Source organism: Eretmochelys imbricata, chromosome 15 (genome assembly GCF_965152235.1).
Source record: "Eretmochelys imbricata isolate rEreImb1 chromosome 15, rEreImb1.hap1, whole genome shotgun sequence".
Lineage (NCBI taxonomy): Eukaryota > Metazoa > Chordata > Testudines > Cheloniidae > Eretmochelys > Eretmochelys imbricata.
In genome coordinates, this window is record NC_135586.1 from 2,007,297 (window position 1) to 2,020,691 (window position 13,395).

General features: G+C 46.7%; 1 protein-coding gene across 4 annotated transcripts in view; it reads left to right on the top strand.

Annotated features, from left to right (window-relative positions):
- AP1B1 (adaptor related protein complex 1 subunit beta 1) overlaps positions 1-13,395 on the top strand; it is an 83,173-nt gene that overhangs the window by 15,998 nt on the left and 53,780 nt on the right. For all 4 annotated transcript variants that reach the window (XM_077835407.1, XM_077835410.1, XM_077835408.1 and 1 more), the window contains exons 2-3: positions 7,240-7,302; positions 10,767-10,872. In XM_077835407.1, coding sequence (XP_077691533.1) covers positions 7,266-7,302; positions 10,767-10,872 — 143 coding nt within the window. In that variant the 5' untranslated portion in view covers positions 7,240-7,265. The remainder of the gene's footprint in view (positions 1-7,239; positions 7,303-10,766; positions 10,873-13,395) is intronic.

Sequence of the window (13,395 nt, forward strand, 5' to 3'; positions counted from 1 at the left end):
AATCTTCTCCACTGCCTTGGTGAACACATTCTACACACTGCCCTCTGCACTAAGAAATTTCCCCACACTCATTGCCTGCTCCTAGTTTCGGACCATGCCCAATGAGAGTCTTGTGGAGTTTACTTTCGTTAGGGTTATATAAACATTAGTTATGTTCTCTTCAAAATCTTTCCTGATTGCTCCACCGAATGCCTTGTTACCAGGGTCCCTCCCCTCTTCCCATGATAGAGTTTACAGGACTGGAGGTACAGCCCCAGAATCCTTTGATATGGACCCGCATCCTGTTTTCCCAGCCGCTGCCAGATGCTGAGCTAATGGCTTTATATTTCTATCCACTACTTACGGAGTTTGGAGTCTGTGTAAGGGGTCTGGTATCCCACGCTGCAGTAAAACCAAACTATTCTCCAGCCTGGAGCTGGGAAGCCAAAAGCAAGATCACAGCATCTGATTCCAATCTGTTCATGCTTGCTCTGAAAACAGCCTGTTTCAGGATCTTGCACTCTCCTTCCCTTTCAGTATTTGTGCCCCTCTTTGCCTCTGCCAAGGTTCAAGTGAAAAAGAAAACATTAGGAGATATGGTTTGAGACTCCCCCATCCAGCTAACTCCTCTTCACACTTGAACCTTATTGAATAAACTATTGATAAAATCCCAGTGTTGGCACCTTGGAGTTCAAGGGGTCCATAAGGATACAATGGATCTTAAAATGGTGGTTTGCTCTCCATTTGAGATCAGATTAAAGGTTGGATATGAAAGCATGCACTGCAATATCTGAGAGCTGGGAGACCAGGAAGCAGGAGGGAGCTAGCTGCTTTAGCTAGTGACATGACAGCCCCAGGTACTAGCCCAGGGGTGGCCAACCTTTGGCTCCAGAGCCACATGCGGCTCGTCAAAAGTTAACATGCGGCTCCTTGTCTGGGCACCGATTCTGGGGCTGAAGCTACGGGCGCCAACTTTCCCATGTGCTGGGGGGTGCTTTGCCACAGGCCCTGCCCCCACTCCACCCCTTTCTGCCCCCTCCCCTGAACCTGCCATGCCCTCGTTCCTCCCTGCCCCAGCCTCCTACACTCCTCGAAACAGCTGATCAGCAGGTGTGGGGAGGGAGGGGAGATGCTGATTGGCAGGGCTGCCTGTGGGCAGGAGGCACTGGAAGCAGGGAGGGGGGGGAGAAGCTGATGTGGGGCTGCTGACATATTACTGTGGCTCTTTGGTAATGTACATTGGTAAATTCTCGCTCCTTCTCAGGGTCAGGTTGGCCACCCCTCTACTAGCCAAATAGTTCTTGCCCTAGACACTAGGAATCATTCTTGGCGACTCTGTTCTGTTTCGGTATACTGGCTGTGAGTGCATGATTCCTCTGACCTGGACCACTTAGCCATAGTTGTGGCAAAATTCCTCCTCCTTTTGTGTGTCTGATCCCTTGTATTACACACAGTCCCTATGCCTATGGCTCTTTAATGGAGTGTCTGGCACTTCCTGTGTTTCTTACAGGGTCAGACCAGTGGTCCATCTTGTCTCCAACATGGGATTGTACCAGCTGTTTCACAGGAAGGGACAAAAAGTTCTCCAGAAGGCAGTTATGTTGCTCTGCAGCTTATTTTGAAGCAAGGATGATAATGTAAGACTATATAGCTCTCGTGTGATAAGAGCAGTGTAGTCTTATGCTGACAGAGGCATTGCAGCAAATCCTCCCTATTGTCATACTGCAAAGAATAGGGTATCTGCAATAAGATGCTGCAGCATAATCTGGAAGCTAAGTGCAATTCATTGGTGAGGTTGACATTCTGTCCTCAGTTACTGAGTAACTGCAGAAGAACAGGTCTCAGAGTAGCAGCTGGGTTAGTCTGTATCTGCAAAAAGAAAAGGAGGACTTTGGCACCTTAGAGACTAACCAATTTATTTGAGCATAAGCTTTCGTGAGCTACAACTCACTTCATGTTAGTCTCTAAGGTGCCACAAGTACTCCTTTTCTTTCTGCAGAAGAAGACACTGATTAAATCCAAGAGAAGTTAGAGCACAAATAATCTTTTCCTTCCTTTAAACTCATAAAAGCAAGGACATCTGGAAAGGTAAATGTCCAGTCTTACCCTTCAAGAGACAGAGTAATAGCTTTGTTTGGTGTATTCAGGTATGTCTGTGCTACAGTTAGACACCCATGGCTGGCCCGTGCCAGCTGACTCGGGCTCCTAAAACTTCAGATAAGGGGCTATTTAACTGGGGCTAGGTGTTCGTGCTTGGGCTGCAGCCTGAGCTCTGGGACCTTCCCACCTCAGAGTCCTAGAGCCTAGCCTGAACATCTACACCACAGGTGAATAGCCCCTTAGCTCAAGCCCCTTGAGCCTGAGTCAGCTGGCACTTGTCAGCCGTGGCTGTCTAACTGCAGTGTACGGATGTCTAAGGGATTGAGCAGCCGGCCATGTGAGCTTCACCATCCACGTAAAGCAAATGAGTTAGGATTACATTGTGGCAGCCTTCTCTGAATATTCTTTGTAACAGCTTTGCCCCCTACTAGTTTAAAAAGACATAACTAACAACAGTAATAAAAAAAAAACCCTCTTCCTGTGTTGTTTTTGTGGCTGAAATACAAGACTGTTTGTTGGGACACCTAGGTTCTCTTCCCAGCTTTGCTACTTTGCACTGCCACTTCCCTGCTGTGTGCCTTTTTTTCCCCTCACTTATAAAACAGGTGATTTCTTACCTAGTTCACAGGGAGGATGGGCCTTAATACATAATGTCTGTAAAGCTCTTTACACTTTTCCAGATGGATGCTGCTGTCTAAATTCAAGAGATTATTAGCCTCTTAAAAGTGGGCGGGGGGGGGGGATGTAGAGCCTGATTCTTTCTTATTGTAAAGCCCCTTTTTGTGTTTAAAAAGAAACAGGCCCCTAATACGTCACATCTGGCTTTGTTTCTTCCTTGTTCCCCTCTTAGCTTGGACAGTGAAACTAACCCGGTCAGTTCTTTCCTGTTGGTGATGCTTGGGTTTCCAACACTGAAGTTTACTACTTGGGGAATTTTGTGTCATTGCGCGTGCGCAGAATTCATGCCCCCCACAGATTTCTTTGCTTCCCTGCAGAAAAATGACTTCTGGCAGGAAAGCAAAGGGAAGCCGCAAGAGCAGTCATGTGCCCCTTCCTGGTAGTGCAGGCAGATCGGTTCGGGTGCCTATAGCAGCTGGTAGAGGCGTAAATCAAGGCTCCTTTACATTGCCAGAGTGGTGTAAAGGACAGTATGGCCTTATAAATGCTTATGGTGCTTTAGTGATTAGAACTGAGGAAATTTTTTCAGTCCAAAAATTTAGACATCAAAATGTGCTCCGTGAACTGTTTGCTACTGACCTTTCTGGGAATGGGCGACGGGATGGATCACTTGATGATTCCCTGTTCTGTTCATTCCCTCTAGGGCACTTGACATTGGCTGCTGTTGGAAGACAGGATACTGGGCTAGATGAACCTTTGGTCTGACCCAATACTACCATTCTTATGAGACCAGTGTGATTATATTGTGGTGTTTTGATAAAATATGCATAAATATTGCAGAATTTTAAAATGTGTGCAGAATTTTTTAATTTTTTGGTGCAGAATTCCCCCAGGAATAGAAGTTACACTTAGAAGTCATGTTTAAATTTGAAAAAGGAAAATCCTGGGGGAAAATGTATTAATAAAAACTTTTTTTTTTTTTGGTGTGTGTGTATAGAACCAACCTAATTTGACAGTGCCTTCTGAAGTTCTGCTTATCTAGTATATTGAGGGACTCCTGAATGTCCATGTTACATGGTTTCAGAGTAGCAGCTGTGTTAGTCTGTATCCGCAAAAAGAAAAGGAGGACTTGTGGCACCTTCGAGACTAACAAAGAGCTCATTCTTAATCTTGTTAGTCTCTAAGGTGCTACAAGTACTCCTTTTCTTTTTGCGGATACAGACTAACATGGCTGCTACTCTGAAATTTATTTGAGCATAAGCTTTTGTGAGCTACAGCTCACTTCATCAGATGCATGCAGTGGAAAATACAGTGGGGAGATTTATATACACAGAGAACATGAAACAATGGGTGTTACCATACACACTGTAACGAGAGTGATCAGGTAAGGTGAGCTATTACCAGCAGGAGAGGAGGAAAAAAAACAAAACCCTTTTGTAGTGATGATCAAGGTGGGCCATTTCCAGCAGTTGACAAGAACGTGTGAGGAATGGGGGGGAGCGGGGGAATAAACATGAGGAAATAGTTATACTTTGTGTAATGACCCATCCACTCCCAGTCTTTATTCAAGCCTAAGTTAATTGTATCCAGTTTGCAAATTAATTCCAATTCAGCAGTCTCTCGTTGGAGTCTGTTTTTGAAGTTTTTTTGTTGAAGAATTGCAACTTTTAGGTCTATAGTCGAGTGACCAAAGAGCTTGAAGTGTTCTCCGACTGGTTTTTGAATGTTATAATTCTTGACATCTGATTTGTGTCCATTTATTCTTTTACGTTGAGACTGTCCAGTTTGGCCAATGTACATGGCAGAGGGGCATTGCTGGCACATGATGGCATAGATCACATTGGTAGATGTGCAGGTGAACGAGCCTCTGATAGTGTGGCTGATGTGATTAGGCCCTGTGATGGTGTCCCCTGAATAGATATGTGGACACAGTTGGCAACGGGCTTTGTTGCAAGGATAGGTTCCTGGGTTAGTGGTTCTGTTGTGTGGTGTGTGGTTGCTGGTGAGTATTTGCTTCAGGTTGGGAGGCTGTCTGTAGGCAAGGACTGGCCTGTCTCCCAAGATCTGTGAGAGTGATGGGTCATCCTTCAGGATAGGTTGTAGATCCTTGATGATGCGTTGGAGAGGTTTTAGCTGGGGGCTGAAGGTGATGGCTAGTGGCGTTCTGTTATTTTCTTTGTTGGGCCTGTCCTGTAGTAGGTGACTTCTCGGTACTCTTCTGGCTCTGTCAGTCTGTTTCTTCACTTCAGCAGGTGGGTATTGTAGTTGTAAGAGCACTTGATAGAGATCTTGTAGGTGTTTGTCTCTGTCTGAGGGGTTGGAGCAAATGCGGTTGTATCGTAGAGCTTGGCTGTGGACAATGGATCGTGTGGTCAGGGTGAAAGCTGGAGGTATGTAAGCAGGCACAGTGCTCAGTAGGCTTCAAGTGTAGGGTGGTGTTTACGTGACCGTCGCTTATTAGCACTGTTGTGTCCAGGAAGTGGATCTCTTGTGTGGACTGGTCCAGCCTGAGGTTGATGGGATGGAAATTGTTGAAATCATGGTTGAATTACTCAAGGGCTTCTTTTCCATGGGTCCAGATGATGATGTCATCAATGTAGCACAAGGTAGAGTAGGGGCATTAGGGGACGAGAGGTGAGTAAGCGTTGTTCTAAGTCAGCCATAAAAATGTTGGCATACTGTGGGGCCATGCGGGTACGTACCCATAGCAGTGTCGCTGATTTGAAGGTATACATTGTCCTCACCCATAACTACTTCACATTTGGGGACAAAGTCACAAAGTTCAGCCACCAGGTTAGCCGTGACATTATCGGGGATACTGTTCTTGACAGCTTGTAGTCCATCTTTTTGTGGAATGTTGGTGTAGAGGGCTTCTACATCCATAGTGGCCAGGATGGTGTTTTCAGGAAGATCACCGATAGATTGTAGTTTCCTCAGGAAGTCAGTGGTGTCTCGAAGGTAGCTGGGAGTGCTGGTAGCGTAGGGCCTGAGGAGGGAGTCTACATAGCCAGACAATCCTGCTGTCAGGGTGCCACTGCCTGAGATGATGGGGCGTCCAGGATTTCCAGGTTTATGGATCTTGGGTAGCAGATAGAATATCCCAGGTCGGGGTGTGTCTGTGCGGATTTGATCTTGTGCTTTTTCGGGGAGTTTCTTGAGCAAATGCTGTAGTTTCTTTTGGTAACACTCAGTGGGATCAGAGGGTACATGGTTAACTCTCAATTGAAGGGTTAGTAAAATACCTCAGAAAAAGACACAAATCTGGAACTTCCCAACCAACCTTCTAAAAAGGCCATCCACTACATAGATGTTGGACTCCTGCGGAGTGCCAGACTGTAAAGCTTACCTCAGCTGCTAGGGATTATATAATATGGACTAAAGCACTTGGTTCAAACAAGTACTACATGTTTGAACTTAAAGGAACAGCACTTGAGAATTGGTGCCTAGTGTTGGTGACATGGAAAAGGACCATGTCTTGTGAATACATAGAGCATGGAGGTGAAGACTTGCACTATGTTCTGAGCTGCAATTATTCCCTTACATTTACCCTAGAGGGACTAGTTTCTTGGGACTAGTTTCATCATCAGTTTTGCCTTGTTCCTCCTCTCTTCTGAGAACCACTTCCTATGTGGGGTAGGGGAAGGGCTCAGTGTGCGTCTTCACTGGAATAAAACTTTCTTCCTGGAGTGAAGTTAGTATTGCTCTACTCAAGCTACTTTTGGTTAGTCCCCAGCAAAACTGTTGCTCCCCCCCCTTCACATTCTGCTCCGAGACTGGTTTGGCTAATGTGCCCCATAAAGCTTTGCAATGCAGCAGTTTGTCTAAGAGCCCCAGGTTGTGTTTTGTTCATGAAAAGTGCTGACATGGCAGCACTGGATGCAGAAATGCTTATTTGTTCACAGAATAAACACAGCAAAGGCAGTACAAACTTCCCTCCACAATGCCCCGCTGATGTGCCCGCACGCTCAACTGGGGGGAGGGGATCATCATGTTAGAGATGAGAGGGGGAGTTGAATCTCTTCAGTCCAGATCTCTGTTGAGGCTTTTGATAAGAGAGCCAGTTAATACCAGTTGGGATGGACTGTGTGGTGGACATCTCCCCATCACCACTGCCCAGTCACTGCAGAACTGAAAGCTGGTATTGAGGCTTGGTCACTATTGAGGTACATTGGATTTGAACCAGGGAGGCAGCAGTGATTACCATCCAGTCCAGCTGGAGAGCCACCAAAATGGGCCAGCTGGGATAATGACACATTAGCTTTCCTTCACTGCCCTTTTGGCTGGTGGGGGGAATACACTGCGACCTACCTCACTGACCCTCCTCTGGGGGTTAGGAGTACCTAGGCACCCTGCCGTGTGTGTGTCTCCCTGTCCCTGCGTGTGCAAGTCCTCGTTGCTTTTCCTGAGGGAGAGCAGAGTTTCTTTCCCCTTGTTTTTTCCCTCCCAGTGCTTCCTCTGCTGTTGCTGCTTCAGCAGAAAAGGAAGGGGGTTATCCAAGTGTCAGCATTTTGTGTGTGTCTGTCTCTCTCTCTCTCTCCTCAGAGACGCACTACAAACCAGGGACCAAAATGACAGACTCCAAGTACTTCACCACCACAAAGAAAGGTAACGGTGAATGCGCGGGCTGCTTTACCCATGCTTCTGAACATCTCTCCTTGCCCTCTCAGCTGTTCCCGAGGAGGATGCCTCTGCATGGGCTTGTTAGCACAAGTCCTGATCACTTCCACAATGAGGGGTGGGTCTGACTCTGTACCCAAATTGGGGAACCTCCAAAATCCTGATAATTAGCAATTGCCCACACCCCACTTTAGCATTCTTTGCCATCCTAAAGACAGCTGAAGATTTAGACACAGAAGGAATTTTTAGCAACAGGAACTGTGTAGTATGAAATGGGGGAAAGAAACTAGTTAATGGTTAAAAGCTTTTAATAACTCTGTTCCTGCTTGCATGCAGTGTGCTAAGCTAGGTGACTGGCATGTGTGCAGTTCTCTCCCATCCTCCATTTTGTGAACAGGCGAAGGAGCACTGTGCATGCAGGTGGGGTTGGTAACTTGCTCATTAGTTGCAGACAAAATTACCCATCATTCAGGCTTCCAAACCCCTGATGGATTCCAGATAATATTCTAGCTCCCAGGCTGCTGGGTGGCAAAAACAGTTTGTCACTCAGACTCATTGGCCTGGCAGTGAACCAAGACAAGCCTTTTAACTGTTTTATCAGCTTTTGCAGCTTAGTGACACCCATCAGTGCAGCTGTCAGACTGGCCCTTGCAGATGGCCTGTTTCTTTAATGCACTTGTTAAAATGGTTTGGCGGAAAATCCCAATAGGCCTGAAACCTTCGCTAACCACTGAAGCAGCAGTGCAGGTGGCTCTCGGGGTGCTAAATTTAAGTATCTGCCAAACCAAGGAAATAATGTAAATGAGTGGAGTCATCGTGTCTTGCTGTTCAGTCCCCTCCACCAGAGGCTGTAGTTACCCCTTGTCAGTGAAAGGGGGGAAGGTTGAGTTAAAAAGAGGGCTTGGGAGGTTAGCTGTGATCCCAGCAAAACATTGATAGCAACAAAACAGCCCTCTACCCTGTCACATCATTGCTGTGACAACAGCATATTCTTTCTGTTGCTGTGCATACGTTCGTATCTAGTGCATATGACTGCACCGTTTGGTGACGGTGGAGGTGTGGGGACAATGGTGTGTCCATGTCCTCTGACTCTGAATTTTGAGTCAATGGACTGTGGGGCTACAATGAATTTTCTAGATCACACCCCACTGGAGCCCTCTTCCACACGCCTAATCCAATCCCTGTCCCCACTTTCCATCCTATAGAGTTTGGCATAACGTGTCACTCTTTGCTGAAGAATGAGCTGGCAGAGATACCACAGGACCCAGAGCACATGGTGCTGTCAGGCTGGGTTGGATGCATGGGAAAATATAGACTTGTATCCTTGCTACTTTTGCCACCTGTCAGCTAGTACCAGTGTGTGGCTCTATGAGAGATGGACAGCTAATCAGAAATGAATGGTCTAGCAACCTTAGCCAGACCACTGCACTTATCCATGTAAGAACTGAGCATGTTGCCTAGGAAACTCCACTCCTTCAAAACTGTGGAGGAGAGTGTGAGCTGGCACCCAGCAAACCATTGGCAACCATCTCCTGCCTTAGTCTGGGGACTGTGTTCTCAGAATACGCTTGGTGTCTGTGTAGGACTGGCGTGCTCTGATCATGTGGGGGTGATTCTGCTACTGGAGAAAAGCCTTAGCCATAATTATGACTTAGGGCTGACTCAGGAAGAGTGGGTTCAAGCTTTGCAGAATTTACCAGACAAGTAGTAATTGTGGGGGAGGGATAGCTCAGTGGTTTGAGCATTGGCCTGCTAAACCCAGGGTTGTGAGTTCAATCCTTGAGGGGGCCATTTAGGGATCTGGGGCAAAAATTGGGGATTAGCCCTGCTTTGAGCAGGGGGTTGGACTAGATGACCTCCTGAGGTCCCTTCCAACCCTGATATTCTATGACCTAATTCAGCTGAGGATAGGTTGGATGGGCATTGACACTCAGGGATAACACCTTGTTAGAAAGTCCAGCCTCCTATAGTTGCTGGGATATGAGAGATTCTGGGATACACACCACAGTGCTATGTCTGCCAGACAGACTCGGGCAGCCAGTGCTTTGATAGGTCAGGTTCAGAAGGTGTTCTTAACATGATCCCTAGAAATGTTTTTATTATAATGAGAACTTGAATTCTGCAATAATTGATGGCATAGTGCTTTCCCCTACCAGCCCTCATCTGTTCATAGATTCTTTCGACTGGTGAATGGATTTTTCATGCCTTGCCTGGTTTGTAGCCATCGTGCAGTTAGATTTTTATCTGCTCACCTCTGTTTCCATTTCTGAATAACTGGGATAATATCTCTTGCACAAAGATGTTGATGCTTAATTCCCTAATGTGCTTTGAGATCCCTAGATAGTTGGTGCTAAAGAAACACACAGATTTGTAGAAGCCACAGTGAAATTTCAACACCTTTTCAATTCCCTTCTGAAAGTGCTGGCAGTTCCCATTTCTGCATACACAAAACAACACCGATCAAAGAGTTACTGTGTGCTGTGTATTTCAGTGAGCTGAAGGGGAAGGTCAGTGAAGAGCTACCCATTGGCTATTGCCAAGTTCCCCCTTGCAGATCCTCTCTCTGTAGAAGAAGTGCCAGGCCTGATTCATAGATTGGAGGGCCAGAAAGGATCATTGTGATAATCTAGTCTCACCTCCTGTATAATGCAGGCCAGAGAACAGCGCCACAATAATTCCTGGTTAAGCAGATCTTTAAAAACAAAAGTCTAATCTTGATTTAAAAATTGACAGTGATAGAGAATCCACCACAACCTTTGGTAAATTGTTCCAAGGGTTGATTACCCTCTCTGTTAAAAATGTGTACTTTGTTTCCAGTCTGAATTTGTCTCGCTTCAACTGCAACAGGATCTTGTTATATTCCCCCCTCTACTCCTTCCTCCTTTGTGTTGATTTTGCTTCCAGCTAGGTGCCTCTCCTTTTGGATCCCATTGACATTGATTCTGAGCTAGCCAGTAGGGAATTGGCAAATGCAAGCTGTGCTCTCTCTGAGCGCACAGATTCTGAGGCAGTCCCAGACTGGGGCAGCTATCGAGCCCAAACCTTAAACTCTCATCCCATGAGCTGGTTAGTGCATTGTGTTCCCACTCCAGTGGGCCCGTCTGCTTTCTGCCAAGTTATTGTAAACTCTTGTTGGCCCAGGCAGTGTAGAGTACCTGATGGGAGAGAGTAGCTTGGCTGTGGATGTGTTCCTGGCTAAGACCATTACCTAATGTGGCATCTTGAGATGTTACTCTACTGACTGGGCTCCCTTGCCAGCCTGGGTCGAAGAGAGCTATTTGCCTTCGTTTAATAGAAACAGGCAAGCAATTGCTTTTAATTCCTGTGGGTAATTGAAATGGAGCATTCATCTAAGTAGCTGACTGTACCTTTCTACCAAAACCTGCTGCTTGCCCCAATCTGTCCAGGGCAGGGAATGTTAACTCCTGAATTTCTTTCGCCCTCTTCTCCAGGGGAGATCTTTGAGTTGAAGGCAGAGTTGAACAGCGACAAGAAGGAGAAGAAGAAAGAGGCAGTGAAGAAGGTGATCGCATCCATGACCGTTGGCAAAGATGTCAGGTGCGCTGCCATGCACAGGGTGGAGATGCTTTTGGGATGCCATCTATTGCTGTAGGATTGGGAGTGCCCAAACTATACCCAGCTGCAGGGATGCACTGGCAGTGTGCCCAGAACCAGAGAGCTGCACCTAATGCGTGTTAAACTAGTAGATTATAGTAGCCCATGTAAACTACAGGTCCCAACAACAAAGCTCCTTGGATCGAGACCAAATGTTGCATAATGGAGCCTATGGCTTCTTGAGATCTGCCTCCATTTCCATGACAGAAGGCTCCTTTTGGCTCTGTGGGTTGGTCTGTATGTCAGCTACCCTTTTGTCTTGTGTGAGAGCTGGGTGAGAGTTTGCCTGTCACTGCAGCCTCTGCTCTGAAAGATGAATGTTATATTCAGGTCAAGTAGCCTATCAGCCGGCAAGCTTAACTTCTTTTTAGTAAAGAGAAAAGGAGGACTTGTGGCACCTTAGAGACTAACCAATTTATTTGAGCATAAGCTTTCATGAGCTACAGCTCACTTCATCGGATGCATTCTGAGCTGTAGCTCAGGAAAGCTTATGCTCAAATAAATGTTAGTCTCTAAGGTGCCACAAGTCCTCCTTTTCTCTTTGCAGATACAGACTAACACAGCTGCTACTCTGAAACTTGTTTTTAGGAGTAGTCTAGCTAACGGAGGACTGGGCTGGTTTCCAGATTAGTTTATAGGAATTATTGCTGCTTTCTTAAATTCCACCTTTTTGGGGGGGAAAAAAAAGCAAACAAGCCTCTTTTGGCAGAGGATAGATATCTTTGTTTCATAGATCTTGTTATGATGATCCAAGACTAAAATATTAAGCTGAGCTCTTCCGTTTTCCTCTCCCTTTTACCCCATCAGGTAGTTGTGTTAAAGAAATATGGCCTGCCTCCCTACGCAGGCAGTACCCCAAATGGTGCTTCTGCCCCTTCCTCTATTCGGAGTGGTGACCCTAGTCTCTCGCACATCCATATGCACCTTTTAAAAAGGATGCATTCAAGATTGAGAGAGATCAACTTCTAGGTTTAGCTAGTAACTGTACAACTGCCTAACAGCCTTCATTGTTAAATCTGTGCTTTACGAAGGTGGCTAAAACTCTGTTCCCATTTTACAGATGTGGGAAACAGGCACAGAATGTTTAAGTGACTTGTCTAGTCTTGCACACTGAGTCAGTAGCAGAGCAGTGACTAGAACCCAAGGGTCAGGACACAGGTCAGGGCTCCAAGCACCATTAGTTTACATGGCACTTCCCATAGACCTGTTCTGTGCCATGAAGAGCTCACAAAGTAAAACAAGATAGGTCAGTGCAAGACCCAGGAGGACAGTCTAGGAGAGTGAGGAGGGTGGATCTGGAGGAGCAGGATGTACGGATAGGATGGAGGGTTCCTGGCATGGGAGCACAATGATAGAAGGCACAAAATACAGAAAGGGGGGCAAAGGATGTGTCTGTGTGAAGTAAGGTGAGGCGCATAGGGAGCAGGTGTCTGTAGCCAGAGTCTGATCCGTACATCTAACCAGAGTGAAGTTTCTGTGAGGTATGAGATAAGTAATGACTGATCCCTCAGAAGGGAAGCAACCTTCTTGACACACAAATGCAGAGTAGGGTTTCAAGCAGAATCCATTTGAGTTCAGGGGAAGGCTGGGAGCCTCAAAGTCATAGATTCTGGAACTTCGTCAAGTGTTAATAGAGATTAAGTCAACTGAAGAAAAATATTTAATGTTTGAGCACTTTGAAGATCCTTTTCCCATGCTCGTGAAGGGTTCTGCTTTCTAACAGCTTTGTTGCGCCTCATCAAATGGCTGGGAAGTATCAGGACAATGGTAGCTTCAGAGTCCATTCCCATCAATGGAGAGCATGACCGCGATTTAAGAAAGGCTTTAAACACAGTAAATATTTACTGTCTGGCAGATAACTAATCACTGCTATATTCCATATGTATGTGTTCCCCCTTGACTGATCCTTGATGTAACACCCACCCAGAGGTGAAAGTAAGCCGGTATGCCCTGGTACGGCGTACCAGTAAGGGCCGGTGCGCCGTACCGGGCCTGGCTTTCCCAGACGGCAATTTAAAGCCCTGGAGTAGTGGCGCCAGGGCTCCACTGTGGTAGCGGCAGCTGGAGCCTGGGCCCTTTAAATTGCCCCCGAGCCCCGCGGCTCCCAGCCTCCTCTGCAGCTGGCAGCTCGGGGGTGATTTGAAGGGCCCCGGGCTCCTAGCCGCCACTACTGCAACTGGAGCCCTGGCCCTTTAAATCAAGATTTAAAGGGCCCAGGGATTTAAGGCCCTGCCGCTTCCGGTTACGGCCACGCGCACTGCTCAGGACTCTTGCGTACCGATAAGTCCTCTAACTTACTTTCACCCCTGCACCCACCCCCGCATATTGCATCGTATTGTTATTAGAATCATAGAAGCATAGGGTTGGAAGAGACCTCAGGAGGTCATCTAGTCCATCCCCTGCTCAAAGCAGGACCAGCCCCAAATAAATCATCACAGCCAGGGCTTTGTCAAGCCGGGCCTTAAA